The sequence below is a fragment of the Grammomys surdaster genome, unplaced genomic scaffold (assembly GCF_004785775.1).
Source record: "Grammomys surdaster isolate TR1022 unplaced genomic scaffold, NIH_TR_1.0 173, whole genome shotgun sequence".
In the NCBI taxonomy this organism is placed as follows: domain Eukaryota; kingdom Metazoa; phylum Chordata; class Mammalia; order Rodentia; family Muridae; genus Grammomys; species Grammomys surdaster.
The window spans coordinates 3,272,217-3,294,211 of NW_021604621.1; the positions used below are offsets into that span (position 1 = coordinate 3,272,217).

The 21,995-nt window shown below is 37.2% G+C and overlaps 1 protein-coding gene across 2 annotated transcripts in view; it reads right to left on the reverse strand.

Moving 5' to 3' along the window:
• Ammecr1 (Alport syndrome, mental retardation, midface hypoplasia and elliptocytosis chromosomal region gene 1) overlaps window positions 1-21,995 on the reverse strand; it is a 101,472-nt gene that overhangs the window by 7,209 nt on the left and 72,268 nt on the right. For both annotated transcript variants that reach the window (XM_028767480.1, XM_028767479.1), the window contains one exon: window positions 9,756-9,870. In XM_028767480.1, coding sequence (XP_028623313.1) covers window positions 9,756-9,870 — 115 coding nt within the window. The remainder of the gene's footprint in view (window positions 1-9,755; window positions 9,871-21,995) is intronic.

Below are 21,995 nucleotides of genomic sequence, written 5' to 3' on the forward strand. Positions count from 1 at the left end.
GGAGTGAATTTTGAGTCTTTACCTCTATTTATCAAAAATCTGTCATGTTAAAATTGAAGATAATTTTGGTGTTATTAAGATGTCTAGTCAAAACTGAGATGAGTTTCTTGTCTGCACATTGAGCAATATTTAACTGTCTTGGGGTGAGGAAGGGGATGAAAACTTTATTAGAATTGTGGGTTAACTTATGTTTCAGCAAGTACGGTTTGGAAAAGGATCAACTCCTGATGGTGACTATTACCCTAGCTAAACCAGATAATCTCTACTAACCAACTATGCAAGTATAACAAACCTACATATTGGAGAAAAATAATTAATCAGATGGAGGAATAGTTTAGATATATGAATCCTTTTTTATAGGAACACAATTCTCTTTGATAGAAATCTCTGAGATTTTAAATCCTAGTAATTCGGTAATTAAAATAGTCTAAGATTAATTGTATGGTATATAATTTGTTGAGAATCCTGTTTACATGAGATCAAAATGAAGGACATGTTAAACAAAATAAAAATTAGTGACCAAGACTGTTGATTTACTTTTGTATTGTGAAAAGGCCCAGGCATCAACTTTGAATTAAAAAAAAAAACACTTTTCTGGGTTCTTATGATTTGAACAACTGAAAGTTCCTATAAATATGGTAATTTCAAAGTAAATGCTTTGTGTGAAGCAATAGTTTTAATAGGTCAGAAAGATATGACACAAAGCTAGGAAGCCCAAACTAGGGTGACTAATTTTTCAACTAGCAGAATCCAAAGAATGGGACTAATGTTCTCTTTGGTACTCATTAAGCAATAACTTTTTCATCATGTTTGGACCATGGCTGCCAACAAATAGATACACTGAAAAATCAAAGCAGGAGAGTGGAAATTGGTGCTCTGTGGAAAGCAACCAATTCTCATCAGCGTATGGAAGTTGCCAACTTTGCAAACTAAGTCCTCTTGACTGAAAAGAAGGCTGTTGTGGTGTTAAATGTGGAAAGTATCACCAACTCCTGTGTATGAACACTTGGTCTCTGACCAGTGACCTTGAGAAGGTGGGGCCTTACAGGAAGAAGTAATGGGAGGCAGGGTACATACGGTTTTATAGCTTGGCCCCACATTTCTTGGTCTTTATCTGCCTGCTTCCCAAGCGCTGATGCAATGTGAGATGCTAACCTCATCCTCCTGCAGCTTTGCTTTTCTTGCTACAATGGAGTATATGCCCCATAGAATTCTTTGCAAAAAGAAGTATGTTCTCCCTTAAATTGCTTTGCTGGCCTGTGTTATCAGTTATTGTTATAGTTATCAATGAGATACTGATGAGTTACATAGAGAATTTGTATTCTCTAAAGTAAAATTTCCTTAGTTTAACTACTCAGGATGGAAAAAGAGAAAGCATCTAGGAAAAGAATGGCAATATTTCCCTGAGTGTATCAGTCATTAGAAATATAGCCAAGTGGGCAAAACCCTGCAGATTTACAAATCTAGGTTCAAGGGACTCTGCAGGTCAGTTTTAAAACGATTAGAATGACTGGGGAAAATGCTTTCAAGGTCTATCAGCTACAATAATACTGTTTTAATCAAGAGTGTACTTTTGCTATGTAGAGCTATAAATCAACTAGAGTTGTAGTAAATTAAATGCAAGACTTATAGATAAGAGGATATGGAATTAAAGGGACCTATATCTGTGTGGGCTGAGAGAATATTAAGACCAGTTCAACAGATTTCTATTTCATGCTAAAGAGAAAGTCACATTTATTCTGAGTCATTCCATTGCAAGTAATTTTTACTAATGATATTATACAATTTTTTGTTTTTAACATTGTTCAGAATGATTACATGTCAAGATTAATGTTGGCCCCTCAGATATATTATCATGATTCTCCAGTTTAGGGATTATGTATCCCCAAGTCTACTAGGTCTCAGCCCCTCTCATCTTTGCTCTCTCATCCATTTCTCTATTTGTTCATTCTATCAGCAAGCTTGGGGGGGGAGATACATGCAAATTAATCAATTTTGCTTCATAGTAAAGGGTATAGTGGAAGAGATTATAACTAATGGCTGAAATGAACCCTGAGACTGACTGCACATTTCATTTATCTTCATTATCTGGCCCCTTGTTAGAAATGTGGCTTCACTTAAAATTATTATTCTCTAATGCAGTGGCCTTCAACCTAAGAGCATTAAAAAAGTGCCCTCTCCCACTCTAATATAATACATAGTCCATGTTATGCACTCTACAGCTGCATAGTCAAAGCTTAATAAACCCTCATCTATCTGTAAGGCAAGTGCTAGTCCTGTAATACATTAGCAGCATTACAAAAGGATCCTGCTTTTACTGGTGAGCCTAATCAGTGAGCAGACAATCTAAATAGGTTCAAACATGATGAAGAAAAAAAGTCATCTGGCCAAGAGTATAATTGTCTATGCTTGCTAGCTAAGCTGAATGGGCTCCATGAAACCTTTGACCATTAGGGTCTACAGTTACATCCAAAGTTCTGACCTTTGAAGCTAAATCTGCACCTGATAATATTTGGGCCAAGAATATCCATCAGTTTCCTTGGGTGTTATCTTATCTCAGCCTGTTGGCAGGGCCAATTCCATTAATTCCCATTTTGAGGCCTCATGGTTTTTGTTTTTTTTTTTTTAACAGTATGGCCATGGCTCACCACACTCCTTTCCAGTGAGTTCATCTTGAATAACATACAGAAATATATAGCAGGAGGTCAGAGAATTAACAGTTGTTTGGCATGCCTTTTTGGATGAAATCATTTGGCAAAATATGCTTTGTAATTAACAACACAGCCAGTTACTGGCCATTCACAGAAGACTGACCTGCCAGGCTTAATATACCAGTACCACTGAAGTAAATGAAAGGACTCAGTTCTTAATGAGAGAAGCAGGGATGTTTGGCACACTTCCAACTCTTTAAAGGCTTGCACGCCTGATGACATACGTATGAATCTAGAAAGAAGTCTAGGATCATGTGAGCAGAAATAAATGCTGCACAGGACAGTCCACAGATGTGACCCAGAGTCTGCACCTCCCATATATCTAGGTAGAAAAACTCTTCTTTGTCTTTGTCTGGAAATCCTACAAACCCACAGTGTTACATAGTGCCCTCTTAAACTCCTCACATCAGGCTAGATTTTATCCCACTGCAGCACAGCCTTTCACAATAGTGACGTTTCCTAGGAAAAGCAAATTCAACATAAGAGATGACAGTATCTCAAACCTGGGCCTGCCTACTTCAACTTTGTAATCTAGACTAATTCTATTGGTAAGATTTTGTGATCTGTATAGATCCTACTCAGTGCTAACCCCCCAGCTCAGTACTCCCCAAAACATTTTTTTAAGACTATATATCCTCTAGATCCTCCTTTTACATTCTCAGTCACATGATTGGCTACATTTCCTTGCCCACCAGTTTTAATAGAAATTCTGGAATTTTGCAGGTATCTATCTGGTTAACATGACCCCTTTAGAAACTGGCTAATTGAAAATTTTCTAGTCTTTCTGAAATTTGGATCTTTCTCTTCTCCTCTTGTCTTCTTCCTTCTCCTCTTCCTCCTCTCTTTCCCTGCCTTAGTAACTTTTAAGTTGTAAATTTTAACAACTAACTCTGACCATGACTATAAGAAGAGATGTACACATGGAACTTCTCTTTAGAAGAATATAAAGAAGAAAAAGGGAGTGTGGTTGTCTGTAATTCCCAGCATGACTAACAGGTAACTTGGTGACTTAAAAATAGTTTTCTCCTGAACTGAGCCAATAAGGTATGCATCTTAGGCTGCCTTTATCTGTCACACACCCGGGTCTTAGAGCACTCTGAATACCTCTTGAGAAGTTTTGTAGAAGAATATAAATCAAAAGGGATAACTGATTACATATTCATCACTTGGACATTAGTAATATTCTAATGTAGCTGAATATAAAAAGCTGCCTTCATCATCTACCTCAGCTAATGGCTTACTTTTTCTTGTTATGTAACAATAATTTCAATTGTTCCCTTGAATAAAATACATATATGCTGCTGTGGTCTCAGATCTCTGTAAATTAGTCACTTTAGCTTAGCAATAAATTAATTCAGTCTCTTAGGACCAGTTCTTAGCTTTTGTAGTAGTTTTGATTCATGTAGGAGACTTAGACTTCTTATCTATAAGGAATAGGAACCTAGCAATTTAGTCACAAAAGTCCACTAACAAAACTCAGATATAACATTTAATTTTACCTAATAGCTTGACACTAAAGTACCTGAACTGTTTAACAATAACCCCTATGAACTTGTAAAGAATCAGTTAAGATTTGAAATAAAGCAGTATTAATGAAGTGGTATATTAAAAAGCTATGAAGGCAATATATTAATGTATCATTTGCAATGATAGAAAATGTTCTTACTCAAAGGTTTACAGTAAGCAAATAACAGCTCAGAGTGTAATTATGGAGAAAAACACTTCTATATTATAACTAATTATAATAAGCATTCAGAAAAATTGAATGCACTGAAGCTTCCCATGCAAAGTTCAGGCAACATAGGTGACATTTAATAAAAAGCCTACTTTTCATCAAAAGTTATAAAAATGTATTCCTACCATTTTTAAAAAGAAATGACAAAGGAGATGAATTTAAATAGGAGGAAAGTGAAGTTATTTATATTTTTGAAAACCTAGAGCTATGACTTAGTTTACTCTTGAAATGCTGAGTGGAGAGGGCATCTCTGCTTAAACACGTTTCTGAGGAAACGTTTGCCTGATAAGAAACTAAGAAAAATCTTATCCAAGTTCTAAGTATACACTGAATATGTGACTCAACATGGGCTAGCTTAGTTTACGAAAGAGATTTGTTTCTAAACAGTTATAAGGGGCTTGAATTTATGAAGATAGATTAATCTTGAAATCATGAGGAAGACAATGAAGAAGCTATGCTATGTCCTTCCGTAAAGCAAAGTACCATTTATAAAATGAATTGTATCTCCCTACTGCAATTGTTATACTTACAGTTAGATGTAAAATACTGACTTAAGGGAGGAAACGATGCAGTAATGAAATAGAGGCTTTGATAGCTTAGAATATTGTTACCAAAGAGAATTCTTTGTGAAAATGAAATGGAGAATGCATAATTTTAAAAAATGGACTCTTTGACACTTTTTGGCCAACATTTACATTGACAATGGCCATTTCAAAAGTTAGGAAACTCTTTTTTATGGTTTCTAAATGGCTGATTCATTCTCTGCATATAAAATAAAACAGAAGCCATTTTTTTAAAAAGGAACTCTGTCACAGAGCCACACTCTGTCAAGAGACTTTAGTCCAACCCTTTCAACTTCCTAGTATAGAAACTGAGGTCCAGAAAGGTCACAGAACCCAAGTCTCCTTTTCCTCAGAATGCAGCACTTTGAAAAAAAAAATGCCTGGGATACATGCAAACTGCATATGAAAGAACTGTAACTGAACCTCCAGGGAAAAAGAAGGAAGGCAGTCTAGATTCTAGGGGGAAAAATAACAGAAAAACTTCCTCCACCAAACAATACAGACAGGAAGGCTGCAAAGCCGAGAACAGACTCTTTTGTTCATTCACTAAGTTCCCAATGGATAATGCCAATATCTATGGGGTAAACCCACTTCTAAGACGTTGCTTTACTGCTTACTTCCCTATTAGGCTTCTTGCTCCCTCTGAGGCCCTGATGATACCTAGGCAATCCTCTGTAGATGGCTAGGGAGTGCAAAGCATTCCTTCCCCAGTGCTCCCCAGCACGCCACAGAGCACTCAGAGAAGAGCTTCAGGACAAGGACGGAATTTCCATAACCACAGTAGCATCTCCCACTCCATCTCAAGGTCCTTGTAAATCACAGCAAGGAACAATTTCCTGATCTAGGTAGACTGTCTTTATTTGTTGTTGTTTGTCTCATGTTCAATAAAGGCAGGAGTCTTAAGGCAGAAGAAACACAGAACATAATGTACATCATAGTTGCCAAAAAATAATCAAGGGGGAAACAGACTGCATACATGCAACTACAAGTCATTTTGCTTGGTGACTTTGTGAGTCATGCTAGCCATCTGTGTATGAATGGGGACTCTGTTTTCGGTTGTACATTAAGAGGATCTAAAAAAAAAAAGGAAACCTTTATGGGGGGGAAGGAGTGAAAAGGAGAATATTAGCCTCTAAAGTATGGGGGGGATAATGACAGTAGCCAATTTGTTCATCTCATCTGTTTATTCTCACGAAGGATATTACAAAAGCGCCCTATTATTAACTGCAACCAGATACATCAGAAATGGAACTGTGATCGCTGGAGAGGTGTGCATTAGAGGTTCTTTTGAAAATGAAGTACAGCTCTCTGAGTAGCAGGAGTCCTCAAGGCTCACATACAATGACAGATGTTTTGTTATATTAGGGACAGAGAGAAACTAGAGACACAAGGTCTAGCTTTAATAGTCCAAGGAGACATTTTTGAATCATGTAAGTATCATGCTGGCCAGCTCCATTAAGCATGGGATGATTCTATGTAAGTGTGATATACTAAAAACCAACCTCCCAAAAAGCTATCTTCAAAGTCAGATAAAGAAGAAAAAGTCTTCTAGTTTGTGCAACTGTCATTAACTTATCTAAATATGATCTAAGCTTTTACTTTAGGATACATTAGAAAGCATCTGTTTTTCATGCCTTGAATTGAACTTCCCTCTAATGCTCAGAAGTAAAAGATGCTTGATTATAATTTAGAAAATATTTTGTCTCCTGTCAATGATGTGGTACATTAGATCCCAACAAAATCACTGGTAGCATGCCATACAAGTGCTACAAACACAAGCCTATTCCTTTATAATACCCTGAAAATGAGCAGCTGAGGGGACTATACCTAGAATCAACCCATCAAACTCTGCCAATTGTCATTTGTCTTATATTGTTTCATATTGTTTTAAGAAGAAACACGACTCCCAAGCAGTGGAACTATACTACTTGCAGGCTATGTGTCATTTTGGAAGGTTACAACATGCTACATGAGGTTTGCTTCCTTTCTAAAGTGCCATGTCTGTCAATCATCCTGTCATTTAGAATTAGCATAACGCTGTCAGTGGAAGAACACAGAACAGTGGTGGTGGTAAGTTTTTATGTTCAAACACAAAGGAGAGTGTGTTAGAATTCTCCCTGGGAGTAATTTTCCTCACTGAACAATCATTTTAGCTTCGCAGGTGGATATGACAACACATCAGTTAATGAATATTTTCCCTAAATTACTTACTTTTCATACCTTTAAATGATTCCTCTAATTAGGAATTCTGCTGAAGTAACACATGTCATCAGTGGCCTTATTCCAACTTTTGCTTATAACAAATGTACTATCTTTTTTTTTCTTTAAAATTCTTTAATAATTTTGTTTTCCCCTGTGGCATAAGCTCAAGCAGGACTCTGTGTTTTACATTAAAACTAAATACAGAAAATAAGGTATTTTATTCAGGGAAAAGAGATCTAATTATTTGACAGTGTGAAATTTCTCCAAGAGAAGGTTATAGCTTTCATAATATAGTCTGATTTTTCAAAATGAAAGATCAAAAATATATGATTAACTAATATACAAAAACAAGCTTTTACATAATAATCACATATAACTAAGCATGCAAACATATCAATAGACAAAGCATGTAAAGAAATACAGTTTAGAATACCCAAATGCAATGACAGAAATATATATTTGGACCTGACTGTTTTCAGAAATGAAACGGTGAGATTATGAAGGACTTAAGTTTCGTTTTTATACTTTAGTTTTCTTCAATAAGTCAAAATTACTAAGATCTCTCTCTCTCTCTCTCTCTCTCTCTCTCTCTCTCTCTCTCTCTCTCGCTCTGTGTGTGTGTGTGTATGTGTGTGTATGAGAGAGAGAGAGAGAGAGAGAGAGAGAGAGAGAGAGAGAGAGAGAGAGAGAGAGTGTACATTTGTAAAATTTAACCAGCACTAATTTGAGAACTTCACCACTGCAAGTGGAAATGCTGTACCCACTAAGCAGTCACTTCCCATTCAGGATTTCCCAAAATTCTGACTGTGCTTCTGTAGCTCATTCATCCCCTTGATCTGGAGGCCTTCCCTGCTTCTCCCTCCCAACGCCACCACTATATACACTGCATTTTCGAGTCTACAGAGCAAATATTAAACTCTGGCTAGAGAAAAGAAAGCAACAGTCCTAAACTAGTAAAAAAAAAAAAGTCATACAGAACATAGTAAATGTTCCTAAATCAAGACATCAATTGGAACCATGAAGTCAAAACAAGACACCACCCATGGTGTCGTGATGCACACCTGTGATCCTGTTCCTCCTAGGAAGGCAGAGTGTAAGAGGACCTTGAGTTTGAGGGCAGCCTGGATAACATGGTGAGAGCCTATCTCAAGCAAACAAACAGAAAGGTTGAGAGACGGGGGGGGGGGGCCGGGGGGAGAAGAAGAGAAGGAGGAAAAGGGGAGGAGACATCAAATAGGACTGTCAGACTTAACAAACAATAAAGTAGGGAATTTAAGTTCTATAAGAGAGTTGACACTTTTCAAAGTTTCTAGTATAAGTGTTATTAAATTATTTTGTTTCTTCCTTTATGAAGATCCTAGGAGGCTTTCATTTTCTGATAATGACACAAAAAGCCAATCAGAAAATTCAGAGGGGACACTTTCATCATCTTCAGTTGTAAAAAACTATAAAATAGCTCTGGTGTCACAAAAATAATTCAGATCAGAGATCTTCTGGGACAGATCTCCAGAATATTATTCTGTACCCAGAAGTAGTGAAGTGTGGTGGGGTCAACTCTCTGTAGTCTCAAGAAATCATAAAGAAACCAAAAAATAAAATTCAATTCCAATTAACTGTGAAGACAATGATCTGGTTACAAGGCTGTCTCAGTAACAATAGGAATGACTCTTCGGAAACAGCAGTTGAAGGGTAGAAGCTCTTGGAAGGGTATGGTAATTCTGTTTATAAGTACGCTGTGTGAGAGGGTGTTATTTATCAACCTATTTCCCTTGTTTCAATCTTCTACCGCAAGTTTCTTCATGCCTTACATATAAATTTCTCTCTGAATCGAGGTAGAGACCCTATCTTGCTACTCTGTACATGTAAAAGGCAGCCTAGAACACAGCTGGTATTCAGCAATATAGGCACGACCTTCACTCAGCTATTTCAACCTCCAAAGTAAATTGTCATGAGAACTTAGTAAAGTTCCCACATAGTAAAGTAGAATAAAGATATGGTTAATGTAGGTTTCTCTGATAACAGCAATGCACGGACATACTCTAGATAGAATAGTATTATTGCTGTAATTTCAGATGTCTATATTAACGTAGCCAGGAATAAACGCACATTATTTCATTCTAGTTTATATACTCTGCCATTGTCCCAAACTGCTTTCCCCTAAGTGATATTTATGCTAACTTTTGCAGCTTCTTTCTAACATGTGTACTCTGACTGCCTAAATGTTCAGTGGCAGTTACAGCACAATGCACTGGAATGGAAGGGAAATACAGGAGAAATAGATTCCAGGCACTCCTCACTACTTATTAAGAGCCTTTATTGGGTGCTTAGGTGAGCTGGGATAAAAGTGAACACTCAATTCAGTTTGGAGATTCTAACACCACAGGGTATAGTTGCCATTAAAAAAAAAAAGCCAATCATATCTCATTGTTCCATGGGGAGCTTTATTTCTGTGTTAGAATGGATATAAAGCTTTATTTTACTGGCCAAGTTGTTAACGTCTGTCTACTTAGGAGTCACCTTCATGTAACGTGTCTATAATCTTACCTCCCAGTCCAAATAGTCGCAAACATCTTCAAAGTTAGTGAGCAGAGACACCGAGCAGAAAAGCCTTGGCAGCTCATCCCTTGTCATTGGTGGAAAACGGCTGTCTTTAAGGGCACTGTTGAAGACAGCAAAGATTAAAGCTATCGCTGGATATGAAGGTTCCTAAGTTCAAACAATGACAATCATTTGAATCGGGTAAATAATTAAGAAGCAGTAGAACTATATCAAAGGTGCACAAGTGATCATCAAAGGTGATTTTAGAAGTCAGTATTCTTCATTTAATAGATTCTCTTTACTGGCCAATCCTGTGGCTACTTCAACTGTAAAGAGTGAATGTTCAACTCAATCTCCCAAAGAGCACTTCCTGTTTCTCCATATCATCTGTAAAAGCAGAACATGCTTTATTTTCCATTTGAGGAGAATAAAAACAAGAGTAGTGGTAACATGCTAGAAGGCCTCTGAGTCAATGATTGGAGGAGAACATGTATACATGATCACACATAACTGTCTTTTTATAGAGAAAAATCACATTGTAAAACATAAAAAAAAACATTAATACAAGTTGCAAAAGCTACCACAGAACATTAAATAACTAAAAAAAGGATGCTTTTTGTCTCATCAAGGGAAAAAAATCAAAGTAAAAGAAGATAATTATTCAAATCAGAGGCTTTAAAAACACAAGGATTTCATGTGCCCTATAAACGACAACAGAAGATGGGACTCAAAAACTGTGAAATGACAAAAAAAAAAAAAAGGCTCATCTGTGCGATGGAGGTCTGATTAGGAGATCATGAGGTCATTAACCCCATCAGCGGAGTTCTGAGTTTCTGAGTACATCAACTCTGATTAGACCCTTTAATCAAGTGCCACTGTGCCAAACTCCAGAGACCCTTGTAAAGTATAAAAATGGTTTTCTTCCAAGAGTAGAAGAGCTAAATTAATGGCACCCTCCCCCACCCCCTCTTACTGTCTCCCTGCCTGTCACACACACCATGTGCCCTGTACTTTTATAAGAAACCACTTCCTGGTCAAGCAAAACACACCTCTGATTAGCTAACAAAGGAATGAAACTATTGACACAGTATCTTAGAAAAACTTTTCATTGTTTCCTTCTCACAGATTACAAACTCAGAAACATAACAAAGTCCCATGGCCTTCAGAAATAATTTAATTCCCTTTTAATTGACTCACTGCCCAAAGCCACTCTCCTTCCACACTTTGTCATTTTGAAAAAGGCTCTTATTATGTACCTTCTTTTTTTCTTCCACTTTCTATCCCTCCTTGGCATTCTGAAACTCACTGCATTTGTATTTTCAGTGCATTTTGGTGTTTCTCCCATCCCACTATACAAAAGCATATCCTCTTAGGAAGATGCAGAGATGTCTATTTATGCAGTAGAAATGACCATGTCATTCAAGAAGCCAAAATCAACCAAGAAAATCAAGAAATTGTGAAGTCTTACTCTGAAAGCAGCATTTCACTGTTTTACAGTTTCACAGCATAAATTTCCTATGGTTTGGCTCCCTTTATTTTCCTACTGACAAAGTTCTTAAAAATGTTCTCAAGTTTTCATCCAAAGGCAAGTTGAAGACACACTTCTATTTAACCACCTTTTACACACAGATACTAGAATCAAATGCTAACACATTGTATATAAGTATCCCCAGCTAATTAAAAGGCCAATCCCATTTTTTCAGTTTTCTTATTAAAAAGAACATAAAGAAAGGAAAAAATCCTTTATACTTAGCATCATAAAAAGGTATTTTTTGGAGTTAGGGAGGGAGTTTCATTGTGGTAAAGTATGCATAAAACTTGTGTTTTCATCATTTTTACATATCTATGTCTCTGTAGAATTAAGTATCCTCACAGTTTCATGTAGCCATCACTACCACCTATCTCCAGAAATTCATGGATTGCTCAACTGAAAACTAAAACCATTAACCACAACTTCCCAGTCCTCTCTTTTCTCCAGCTCTTGGCCATATATGTATGTAGAATTAGACTTACAACAGAGTAAAAAATAAAGATAAATGAAATATGCTGCTTGAATATTTCCATCAGCTTTTAATAAAGACATAATTTTTCACTTCTCTTGGGTACATACCGACTAGTAGTCCATAACGACTAGTCATTAAGATAATTCTGTTGAGCTGGAAAGATGGCTCGGTAGTCAAGAACACTTGCTACTCTTCCTAGAGGACAAAGCTATGATTCCCAGCGCCTACCTAGCAGCTAACAGCCACCTGGAACTCTGATTTCCCTCCAGTTCCAGGGGAATCTGATGCCCAATTCTGAACTCTATAGGACACAAGGCACACATGTGGTGCACAGACCATGCACAGAAAACACCAAATCAAATAAGCAAGCCTTTAAAATGAAAAAGGTAATGTCTACCTTTGTGAGGGACTGAGTTCCCACAAAGACTGCATAGCCATGTATTCGCACCTGTGACATACAGAGGTCCCTGTCTTAACACCTCTACCAATGGTGCTGTCATCTACTGCTTTGTTTAAATGTTTTTTTTCTATAATAACTCTGGGCCTGCTTTGTTTGTTTGCTGTTTTGAATAATAACACTGGGCCTGCTTTAAGAAGATAGATTTTTTTCCATTCAGCACTATCTTTTTTCACTAACAAGAATACATGTAATTAAGTCACTACATAGCTTATTTTTCAATACTTTGTAGTTTGCTTTATTTCCTAAACTGACCAACAAAAAGGTAATTCAAGGCCAATAACATTCAACCTGTTTCAAATGGATTAGTATTTTCAAGTACTAATGGAACAAGTTGTTCTCATGCTTTGGGGACTTCTGCTCAGTCGCTTTAGGACTCAGGAGAAAAGGATATCTAGAACAACAAGTGAATTAAGAATGGATAGAAGATGACAGGGTACCTCACTATCCTAAGATTCAAGCACAGTCCTTTAGAGCTCCAACTTGGTAAGTAAAGAGCCCATCTGATTATATCTAAAAATTCAAACAGAAATTTTAGTATTCACATTTTTTCACCCATCTCCAAGTAACTTTTCATTAAACTTGTGAGCAAAGAAACATCAATGGTTCACAATGCAAATTCCTGGAGAAATACACTGTCAATGAAAGCCTAGCAAGGATTTAAGGGATCCCAAAGAGATAAAAATTCAGCTGGAGATGTATCTCCAAGCTGCCGGGCTGGTGTGGATAGCTGATACACAAGAGAATTCAGCTTACCTCAACCAGGCTCTTTTTAGAATACTCCATACACACTGTTAAACCTAGGGCTTTGGAGAAGATGCTACATTCTCAAGCTGTGCAATGACCTATCTGAGATGATCCAGCTAAGCCAAAGACAGAGCTAAGCCAAGTCCAAAATTCCTTCTGCTATCCACACGTTAGTCTTCATCTTTGAATAGATTATACTATTTAACTTGAACACAAAACACTTGTCTTATTTGGCAATTCTGATCTCAAACCTGTACTGTCTGTGCCTAAAAAAGATACACAATCAATTCAGTTACATTCATTAGTGGCCAAGTGGCAAATATTCCTATATTTCTTGGCCACTGGAAATCTGCAAGAGTAAATGATTAATACTGTCCACTAAAAACATTTTGTACCCAACAAGTAAAATTTGAGGGTGTTTAAGAATGTGACAGGAGGATTTTCTAGTAGACTGATAAAGAAATTCTCTTTGAAATGATAGGAAGCCATTCTCCAATGTTTAAATAGTACAAGGGAAAATAACCAAACGTTTATGAACAAAATCAGCTTGCTGCCCCATCAACCATATGATGGCTGTGAAAGGTTTAAAACATAATGTAGTTCAAATACCAAATTCAAATGTATTCAGTTTAATCTGGCACCTTCCCAAGGTCACATTTCACCTAACTGAGAAGCAGCATTAACATCTGTCAAAGTACTTCAAGGAACATGTTAAGAAAATAGGACTTCAGCTATCAAGGAATCAAGAGGTTTGTGAGGGTGTCTGCTAAAAACAAAATAAAACACAGCTGAAAAGAGGCACAACATTAGCTATTACAAGGCTCATCCTAAATAATATGATTATCTGCAGCAAGAATGACTGAGGTGCACCTAGCAAGCCATCCACTCACTTCCTGAAACAGTTCCTTAATCAGTTAAGCAGTGGGAAGTTACCAAAGTGACAGGGGCTTCCTATTACTGACAGTCATTCCGCAGCACAAGTAATTAAATCCACAACTAAGCACTGCTATTGGGATAGGTAAAAGAGAAGCAAGTGAAGTGTGCATGATTTTTTCCATTTCTTTCTGAGAGGTTTAGACCATTAGGAAATTTCTTTTGTGCCATTCCAGGCACTAGGACCCTGGGGACAGAATGCATATGTGACACCTCTGTACCTCAGAAACTTAGGAAACTACAATCCTAAATCCTCACCTGAAAATTTATGTATAGCTTCTCTTTCTCACTGAGTAGTGTGTTTTAGTATTTCAGATCCGAGAAACAATGGGACACAAAACAAAACACAAACATGTAACTATTGCTCAACCGAAGCAACAAGGGAAATGAAAGAGAGCTTGACTTTGGTGAGGGCTGTACAGGGATTTCCAACTCTATGTCATATGTATACTGTTGCCTGGCCTCAGTTATTTCCATAACAGTTATAAAGACAACTTACTGGCTGTTTAAGAACAGTTTCTATTGGTGAATCCTGATTTTAGTGTGGTATAATAATCGGTAATTCATGAGGAATGGAGAAAAGAACACAGGACCAGGATAAAAAGAGGGCTGAAAGAAAGGAAAGAAAATAAAAGGGAATGAGAAAAAGGACATGGAGGGGGAATATACATGGAAAAGTCTCCAGTAGAGATATACATGAAAAGAGACAAAGAAAGAGAACAAGGAACGGAGAATTATATGGCTGAGGGGACCTTCCAGGAACTTCTGTACCATTTGCTAGGTATTGTTTGGCTCCTGTGAAATTCATTTAGCCTTCAAGAGTGCTATCACTCAACTGGCCTTTTATTGGCATTCTTGAATTCTTAAAATGCCTACATATATTTATAATAAAATGTAATATATGTAATATCAAAAAATAAAGAGGAAATATTATTGTCAAAGCCTGTGCTCTTTGAAATACCATAGCTGCCCACCATAGCTCCTCTCCTCTTGGGGCAAGAGTATCATCAGAATCTGTCTCTGTATGCTGCAAACTAGAAGAACTGGTTGCAAATTTGACTTAGTGGAGTGAAATGAAAATTGCCAAATCCATGATACATGTAAAGAAGCAGACGGCTGAATGTGCACATGACAAATGTACCTCATTTCTTCCTGTGCAGTGTCCACATAACACTTTCTGTGCAGACTTTCTGGATTACTCTACTCTGGTTTTGGAAACAAACAACATGAAATCATTTTTTAAATCTTACTTTTTTTTCTGATGAAAGTCTTTAAAATATATCCTCCCAGAGCAAACGGTAATTGGTTTTTCACTGTGTGAGTCAGGTTCATCTTTAAGACTCAGTATGAGTTTGAGTCATTCATTACTACACACGGTAAGAACAGTACTCTCATCACATTGGAAAGGAAAGACTGTGTGGGTTTGGAAAACAGACTATGATATGGCCACGAACAATTTCCATTTTGGCAAAATTGAAAACGAGATTATTTCTGATTTCAAGTGACTGTAATATAATAACAAGCTGATGCAGACTAGAATCTTCCATGGAGCTCACCCTCATTTAAATGAGGACACTGTGGCTTAACTTTTGTTGTAAGCTCTCGGTTGCTGTTGTTTGGTTTTGAGACAGAGTCTCACTATGTTGCCCTGGCTAGCCTGGAACTCACTATGTAGATAGGGCTGGGTTTGAATTAAAAAGGTCCATGTGCCTCTGCCTAAGATTAAAGGTATGCTGGTATTGAAGGTATACATCACCACACCCAATTATATTTCTTGAGATCCGGGGTCTTACTATACAGCTCATCCTGACTACTAATTCACAATATTCCTGCTTGAGCCTTCCAAATGCTGGGATTACAGGCAAGCACCTTCCCACTTGTGTCTCCATGAATTACTTCTTAAAATACGTAGAATTTTTAAAACTTTGTTTATATTCCAGGCTGAGTATCTCTTTGCAGCCATTGAAAGCATGTCTTAATGGTGGAGCCACTAGACAGAGCACCTAAAAATGCAAAATGCAAAACTGAAGTTGAAGCTAACACATAAGAAACATTTCATAGTTTTATAGACTCGAATATATTAATATGGTCCTGAAATGAGAAATCCTTGCATGTACTGGCTTCACCGAATACTAGCTGTGTGAAGTCTTAAGCTGTGGAAGTTGCATTTATAAAATGAAGATAATAATAGTACTCTACTCCTTCTCACAAATGACAGACAGCAACTGCTTAATAAGTATTCTGAAAATGAAACAAAGGTCCTTTAAAGATACTTGTTAAAATCTTCCCATAGTGTGACTAGAAGGTCAAGCTTAGTCCTCTAGCTTCTCCCTTCCTTTCACCAGAACAGTCCCTGGTCTCACAGTGCTACTATGATAATAAAAACAAATAACTAACTTCCAAAGAAATGATAAAATAATTAATCACAACTGCAGAAGAAACTTGCATACACTAGATGCTTAATAAGTAGTGCCTGTTGAGAAACTCTGATAGTGGGTATATTTGCTAAGTTTATATCCAGGGACTGGTCTGGTAAAAGGAAGGGAGCTACAGGACTAAGGTTTGTCCTTCAGTTCTACCATGGGAAGTTTAACAAGCATCTTTGGAAAAACCTTTGTTTCCTTTTCTTTCATTTTCAAAGTATCTATGAAGCACTTAAGGTCTGTCATTTATGAGAGGAAAAACAGAGGCTAATGACAGTAATGGCTGACTGCTGGGAATACCTAAAGTCCCAAATGCTCCAAAATCCAAAACTTTTTGAGTACCAACAGAAGACTCAAAATGTTTTGTATTTTAGAGCATTTCAGATCTCAGAATCAGATTAGGTATGGCAAATACCCCAACACTGGAAAACCATCTGACATCTGAAACACTTCTGATACTAAGCATTTCAGATAAAGGATGTTCAGCTTGCACTAAGTCAATTACTAAATAACACATGGACAAGTGTAAACTGCCTGTTAAAATAATAAATTATAAAATGCCAAGATTAGATCAGATCAGATTAGGTTAATTCCTGTTTTGGGGAAGATCTAACTACTGGTTTGTTAGTTGCCAAATGACCTAGGATTGTAGGTAACTTTACAGAAAGGAACCTACTTCTCCAAGTGTGGGCTTCTTCAATAATTACAACACAGAAGAATGCAGTCTTATGTTATGCAATATTTTCTTGGATTTCCTGAACTAGATTTTTCCTAACTCTCTAGGGCAAACTTTACTTCTGTGCAAGAGATGCTATCAAGCAATTTAGTTTGTACAATGAAACCCATTTTGTACAATTAACATACACTAATAAAAAGAAACAGTGTTTGTGAAATTATAATCACTGTGTATTATTTTCTATCCTAATGGTTACATTCTAACAAAATGATCAGAAGGAAAAAGACAACTCCCTAAAGAGCCAGGGGAGATTGTGTGGCAGGGTGGCCCAGTGGTGGTGGGGGGCATGTAGGGGGTGCGGGGTAAAGACAGAGACCAAAAGAGAGAGGCATACTGGGGTGGAAGAGGAATCAGAGACCCACAGGCAGCAGCTTCCTTCCTTTCCAAACTACTTGGGTTGAACATTTCTGCCAGAAAGAAAAGCTGTGTGACATGCCAATCCTCTCACTCATTCTGTTACAGAAACCTTAAGCCATGTCAATTTTGCTTAGGTTGCTTTATCTAGCTTTGGATGAACTGGTTGAACAGCTTAAGAAGATTGCTACAAAGAAACTGCAAGTGGAAAGACTCTACTTAACCAGCCATGTGTAAACTGAAATACATTGGAGTGTGCTAAATGTGAATGAAATAACAGGCTCCATGACCACAGCACACCAAATAGAGAACCAAACACTGTTCTCAGAGCTCCTCATTTAATGTTAGCAAAACCCTCCAATGTGGAAGACAGAAGGGTATGAAAGGCAAACCAAATACCATATATTAGTAGGGCTTAAATATCTTCACATATTCTAGATAAAATAATCCTGGAAAGAATTTCTAATAATTTCTTCACACTTGGGCACATCCCTTTTTGGGGCTGCTAACCAACTCTTCCTATCAAGTTCTAGAAGACTGGTCTTAATCTACTTAGACACACTATTTTTAGCAAAAGCAGTTTTAGCTACTAAAGAATCAAAATGTACTGAGCCCTTACTGTGAGCCAGGTGTTATGCATGGACTCTTCCGTTTAGTCCTCAAAACAATACCATTATGTATGTTAAGAAAATGAAGTTGAGATTAAGTAACTTGTCTATGGTCACAAAATAGGTGAGAAAACTTGCTCTCTGAAGTTGACAATGCCCACTTCAAAAACCTGGTGTCTATTGACTGTGTCATATCCCAGGATATAGCCAATAACCATAAATACACATACATTCAGTCAGTTTCAAGAGTACAAGGATGAGCAGGCTCCAGACTGCCGCAGCGAAAGCACTCGCTTCTTTCCCTCAATCTCATCTCTCGTTTTGATCTTAGTGATTCAGAGCTGTTGCCATTGAAAAACATCTGTTTTGTCTAAACTTAATAAGTCTTATTAGTGGGATTCTAAGCATTCCCTTATTCTGAAGCCTTTCCACAGCTTGAAATTTAATCTGCTGGAAGTCATAATAAAGTTACCAAAGTACTAGGGTTTGGACATATCTAGACTGGTGGGCCTGTTTCTGATTTTTATCTGCTTTTTGGACCTGAATAAGTTGTCTCAAGTCTGCCACAAATGTCATATTATTTTTCTTCCCCCTTTTCCATGACAATCAAATCTATAATTTGAATTTCAAAAACTGTAAGACATGTGTTATTACTCTAACTTGTGTGCCCTGTTAGAGTCATCCAGTCTTACCTCCTAATTTACTGTCCTTTCTAACATTATCTTCAGTCCTTGATGCTGGGGCTGGTGACAGAGGACACGATGGTTCATACTGTGTGGCTTGTTGATAAATTTTTCTACTTATCACTGGCAGGAGACTAAAGGTAACTAAGGGAAGAAGGAAAGCCAACTAAAAAGATCAGACACAAAATGAGCTTGTGTGCTCTATGGTAACTAAGAAAGAAAGTGACAGAAGGAAGTGAACGCTCCCTACTTCATCCTGATTTTCCGATCTTCAGTCCTCTCCCACTGCGCCTTTCTAGATGGTTTCCTCTCTTGCTGTTTACTTTAGTAAGATAAGGAAGAAAGCACAGTAATATGCTAGAAGGAAGATATGAAAGAAAATATTAGCTATAGGAGACGAGGTGACTATCAGATAAAGATACACAGTGGCCACCTAGAACATTACAAATGCCAATGAATACAGGTCTAAGAGGCACCTGTGAGGCAGGCTTGTGTTCCTACATTTTCCCACTGGGTCAAGATGATCTTTTCCCTTCTGAACAGGTTTCCATGTTCTAGTTCATTCTTTCTGGAGATGGGTTGTGGTGACAGAGAAAAGTGAGTGATCCACTGTCTACTTCTCCCTAGGGATTTTAGAGAAACCAGGAATGAGCAGAGAGGGGATAGGGAAGGAAAGTAGCATCCCTCATCCCTACTTAATCATCCAATGTGAGGTTGTCTACCACAGTTTGTCTGTACTTTTTACATACCTATTTCTCTAAGATATGTACGAGTACAGGTAACTTCCTAAGACCACTGTAACTTGTCATCCATTCATTTATATTGAACTATTTTCATGATGATCGTTACATGGTATCTTTGGGAGAACATTTCCATTTCCCATGGTATTTCACTGTTTCTAAAGTACATTTACCTCTTTTATCATACCTGAACCTCAAAGCAGCCTCATGAAGTAGAGAAGCTAATAATACAGTCCTTTAGAAACTATAATAGAAGTCCTCCAAGAGCAAGTCCCCTGTAGTCATGGGTTCAACCAAGTGGCACTGCTGAAAATCCATAGAGAACATGTACACTTCACAGGACTAACGTGTATCCAGAGTTACTCTACTCAGCTACCTGGCAGCTACCTACCATATCTTCTGACTTCTTCCCAACTCCTTCTTGCTCTCCTGCTCTTAAACAGTCCATACACAATCTGGTTCAGTAGGGTTCTCTCTCCTGCTCATATACAGTACTTATACAGTCTTCTACAGTGAGGTTCTCTCCCTCGCCTGCTTTTCTTATTCGTCATTCCATCTGTTCTGATGTATCCTTTCTCCTTAGTTACATAAAGGATCATTCAACAGCAAAAGTTACATATTTTAAAAGTAAGATATTTAATTCCCTTTTATTAAAGTCTAACAACTAGAGAGTCTTGTCCCCATGGTAAAAAGCCACTGTATGTTCTGATTGTGTATGTACAAATATGTCAGACCATGATCTGGTCAGGGTAAGATAACTTCAGTGCTCATTTTCAGGTAACTAGCACAATGCCACATGCAGATTTAGATTTAGTACATGGAGAAATGTGTGGTGCTTGATGTACTAAGGCTCTCTCGGACATTAATCCACCCTAACCCCCGGTCCCTAAACTAGACCAGATTTTACTTTACTCCCTCCGATATGTTTAAACTGACCTTGACAAATAGAAAAAGACATAATTTAACTCTGTTTCTTATTTGGTTGTAGTTAAAGAGACCCAATTTTCAAAGGCAAACAAAATTTTCGCCAGTATAGCTTTCCATTCTTTTACCAAATGGAACAACTCAATGAAAAGGGCCTCCATGAGAAAAGCACATGGGGTAATAAGATACATTGGAGAAGCTTCATAATATGCAGCTGAAATAGCCGTTGCTAATTCCAGCCTATGATAAACATTAGTAAAACACCACAAGTGATACTGAAAGAGCTGACAGCATCATTTGAGGATGGGAAACGCAATAGATAAAAGCCATGCAACTTAATTCATAGTCATGTGACAGTAGTAGTGTCATCCACGGGAGCAGAACTTGCCATGAACAGGTAGCAGCTGTAAAGACTCTGTGTAGCAAGGAATATCAATGAACATGACTTATTTTAGCAGACACTTATGAGTGCCTGCTACAAGGAAAACACAAGAATATATAAGAATATATCCAGGGTCATTCAATGTTCTCCTCTGTTTTGTGGAACACCTTGCTTCATGGAGGTTTTACTACACTTCAGTAACATGACTAGACTTCATATGTGCTACCCATAACACCTAATGCCAAGTACAAATCTTACAAACTAAGTTACTTCTGAGAGATTAAAATGATAAAAAAAGAAACAGAGTGATACTTACATTCAAGGTCTTATGACATAACTTTTATGGATACTAGTCTGTCTACAGAGATATTAGGCTAGGAAAAACTCTATAGGAACCCAAATTTAAAAAGAGTTCTGACTATTTGTATCCATGTACATATTATAATGTAATTATACCCAAGGTGATTGGCCATTATTTTTGTACATTTCTGTACATCTACTATATAACATAGAGTAGCTGGTAAGTAGGACTTTAAGGAATGAAATAAAAAATATAGAAAATCTCAATTAATATACATTTATTGGTAATATAATAAGCATTAAAAGAATTCTGCTACATATACTTTACTAAATAGTTAATGTTCCCTCAAATTCTTTTATCCTTATATTTTATGCATATTTTTTATTGCTCAGCTTAAAAACTATGCCATTAAAATGTATCTTCCTTTCTTTATAGCCATTAAATGATATTCATTTAGTAAGTGGTAACTGGTCTTTCTAGTTTTTATTTAGATTACTGTGCAAGTGCTACTCTTTGGTAATATATTTTTATCTGAAACTCACATACTGCTATAAATAGATAATAATATTCCATGATAGAATCATACAGTAGCTTTGATCTCACAAGCCGTTTCCCCCTGAGGAAAACATGAACGCTCGCATCCTGATGGAACTCAACAGCATCTTATGTTTATGCTGTTATTATTACCATTTTGTTGTAGCATGAAACATAGAGGGGCCCATATTACTAACCTATTTTATGCTTTCACATCATCTTATAAAGAGACATATTATAAACTGGATGAATACAAGACATCAAAGGTAGGTATAGATGATAAAAGAGGCATAATAGTTTCCTTAAGTGAACACATGCCCGGAGGAAATCAGCTACCAATTCTCTCTCTCTCTCTCTCTCTCTCTCTCTCTCTCTCTCTCTCTCTCTCTCTCACACACACACACACACACACACACAGCTC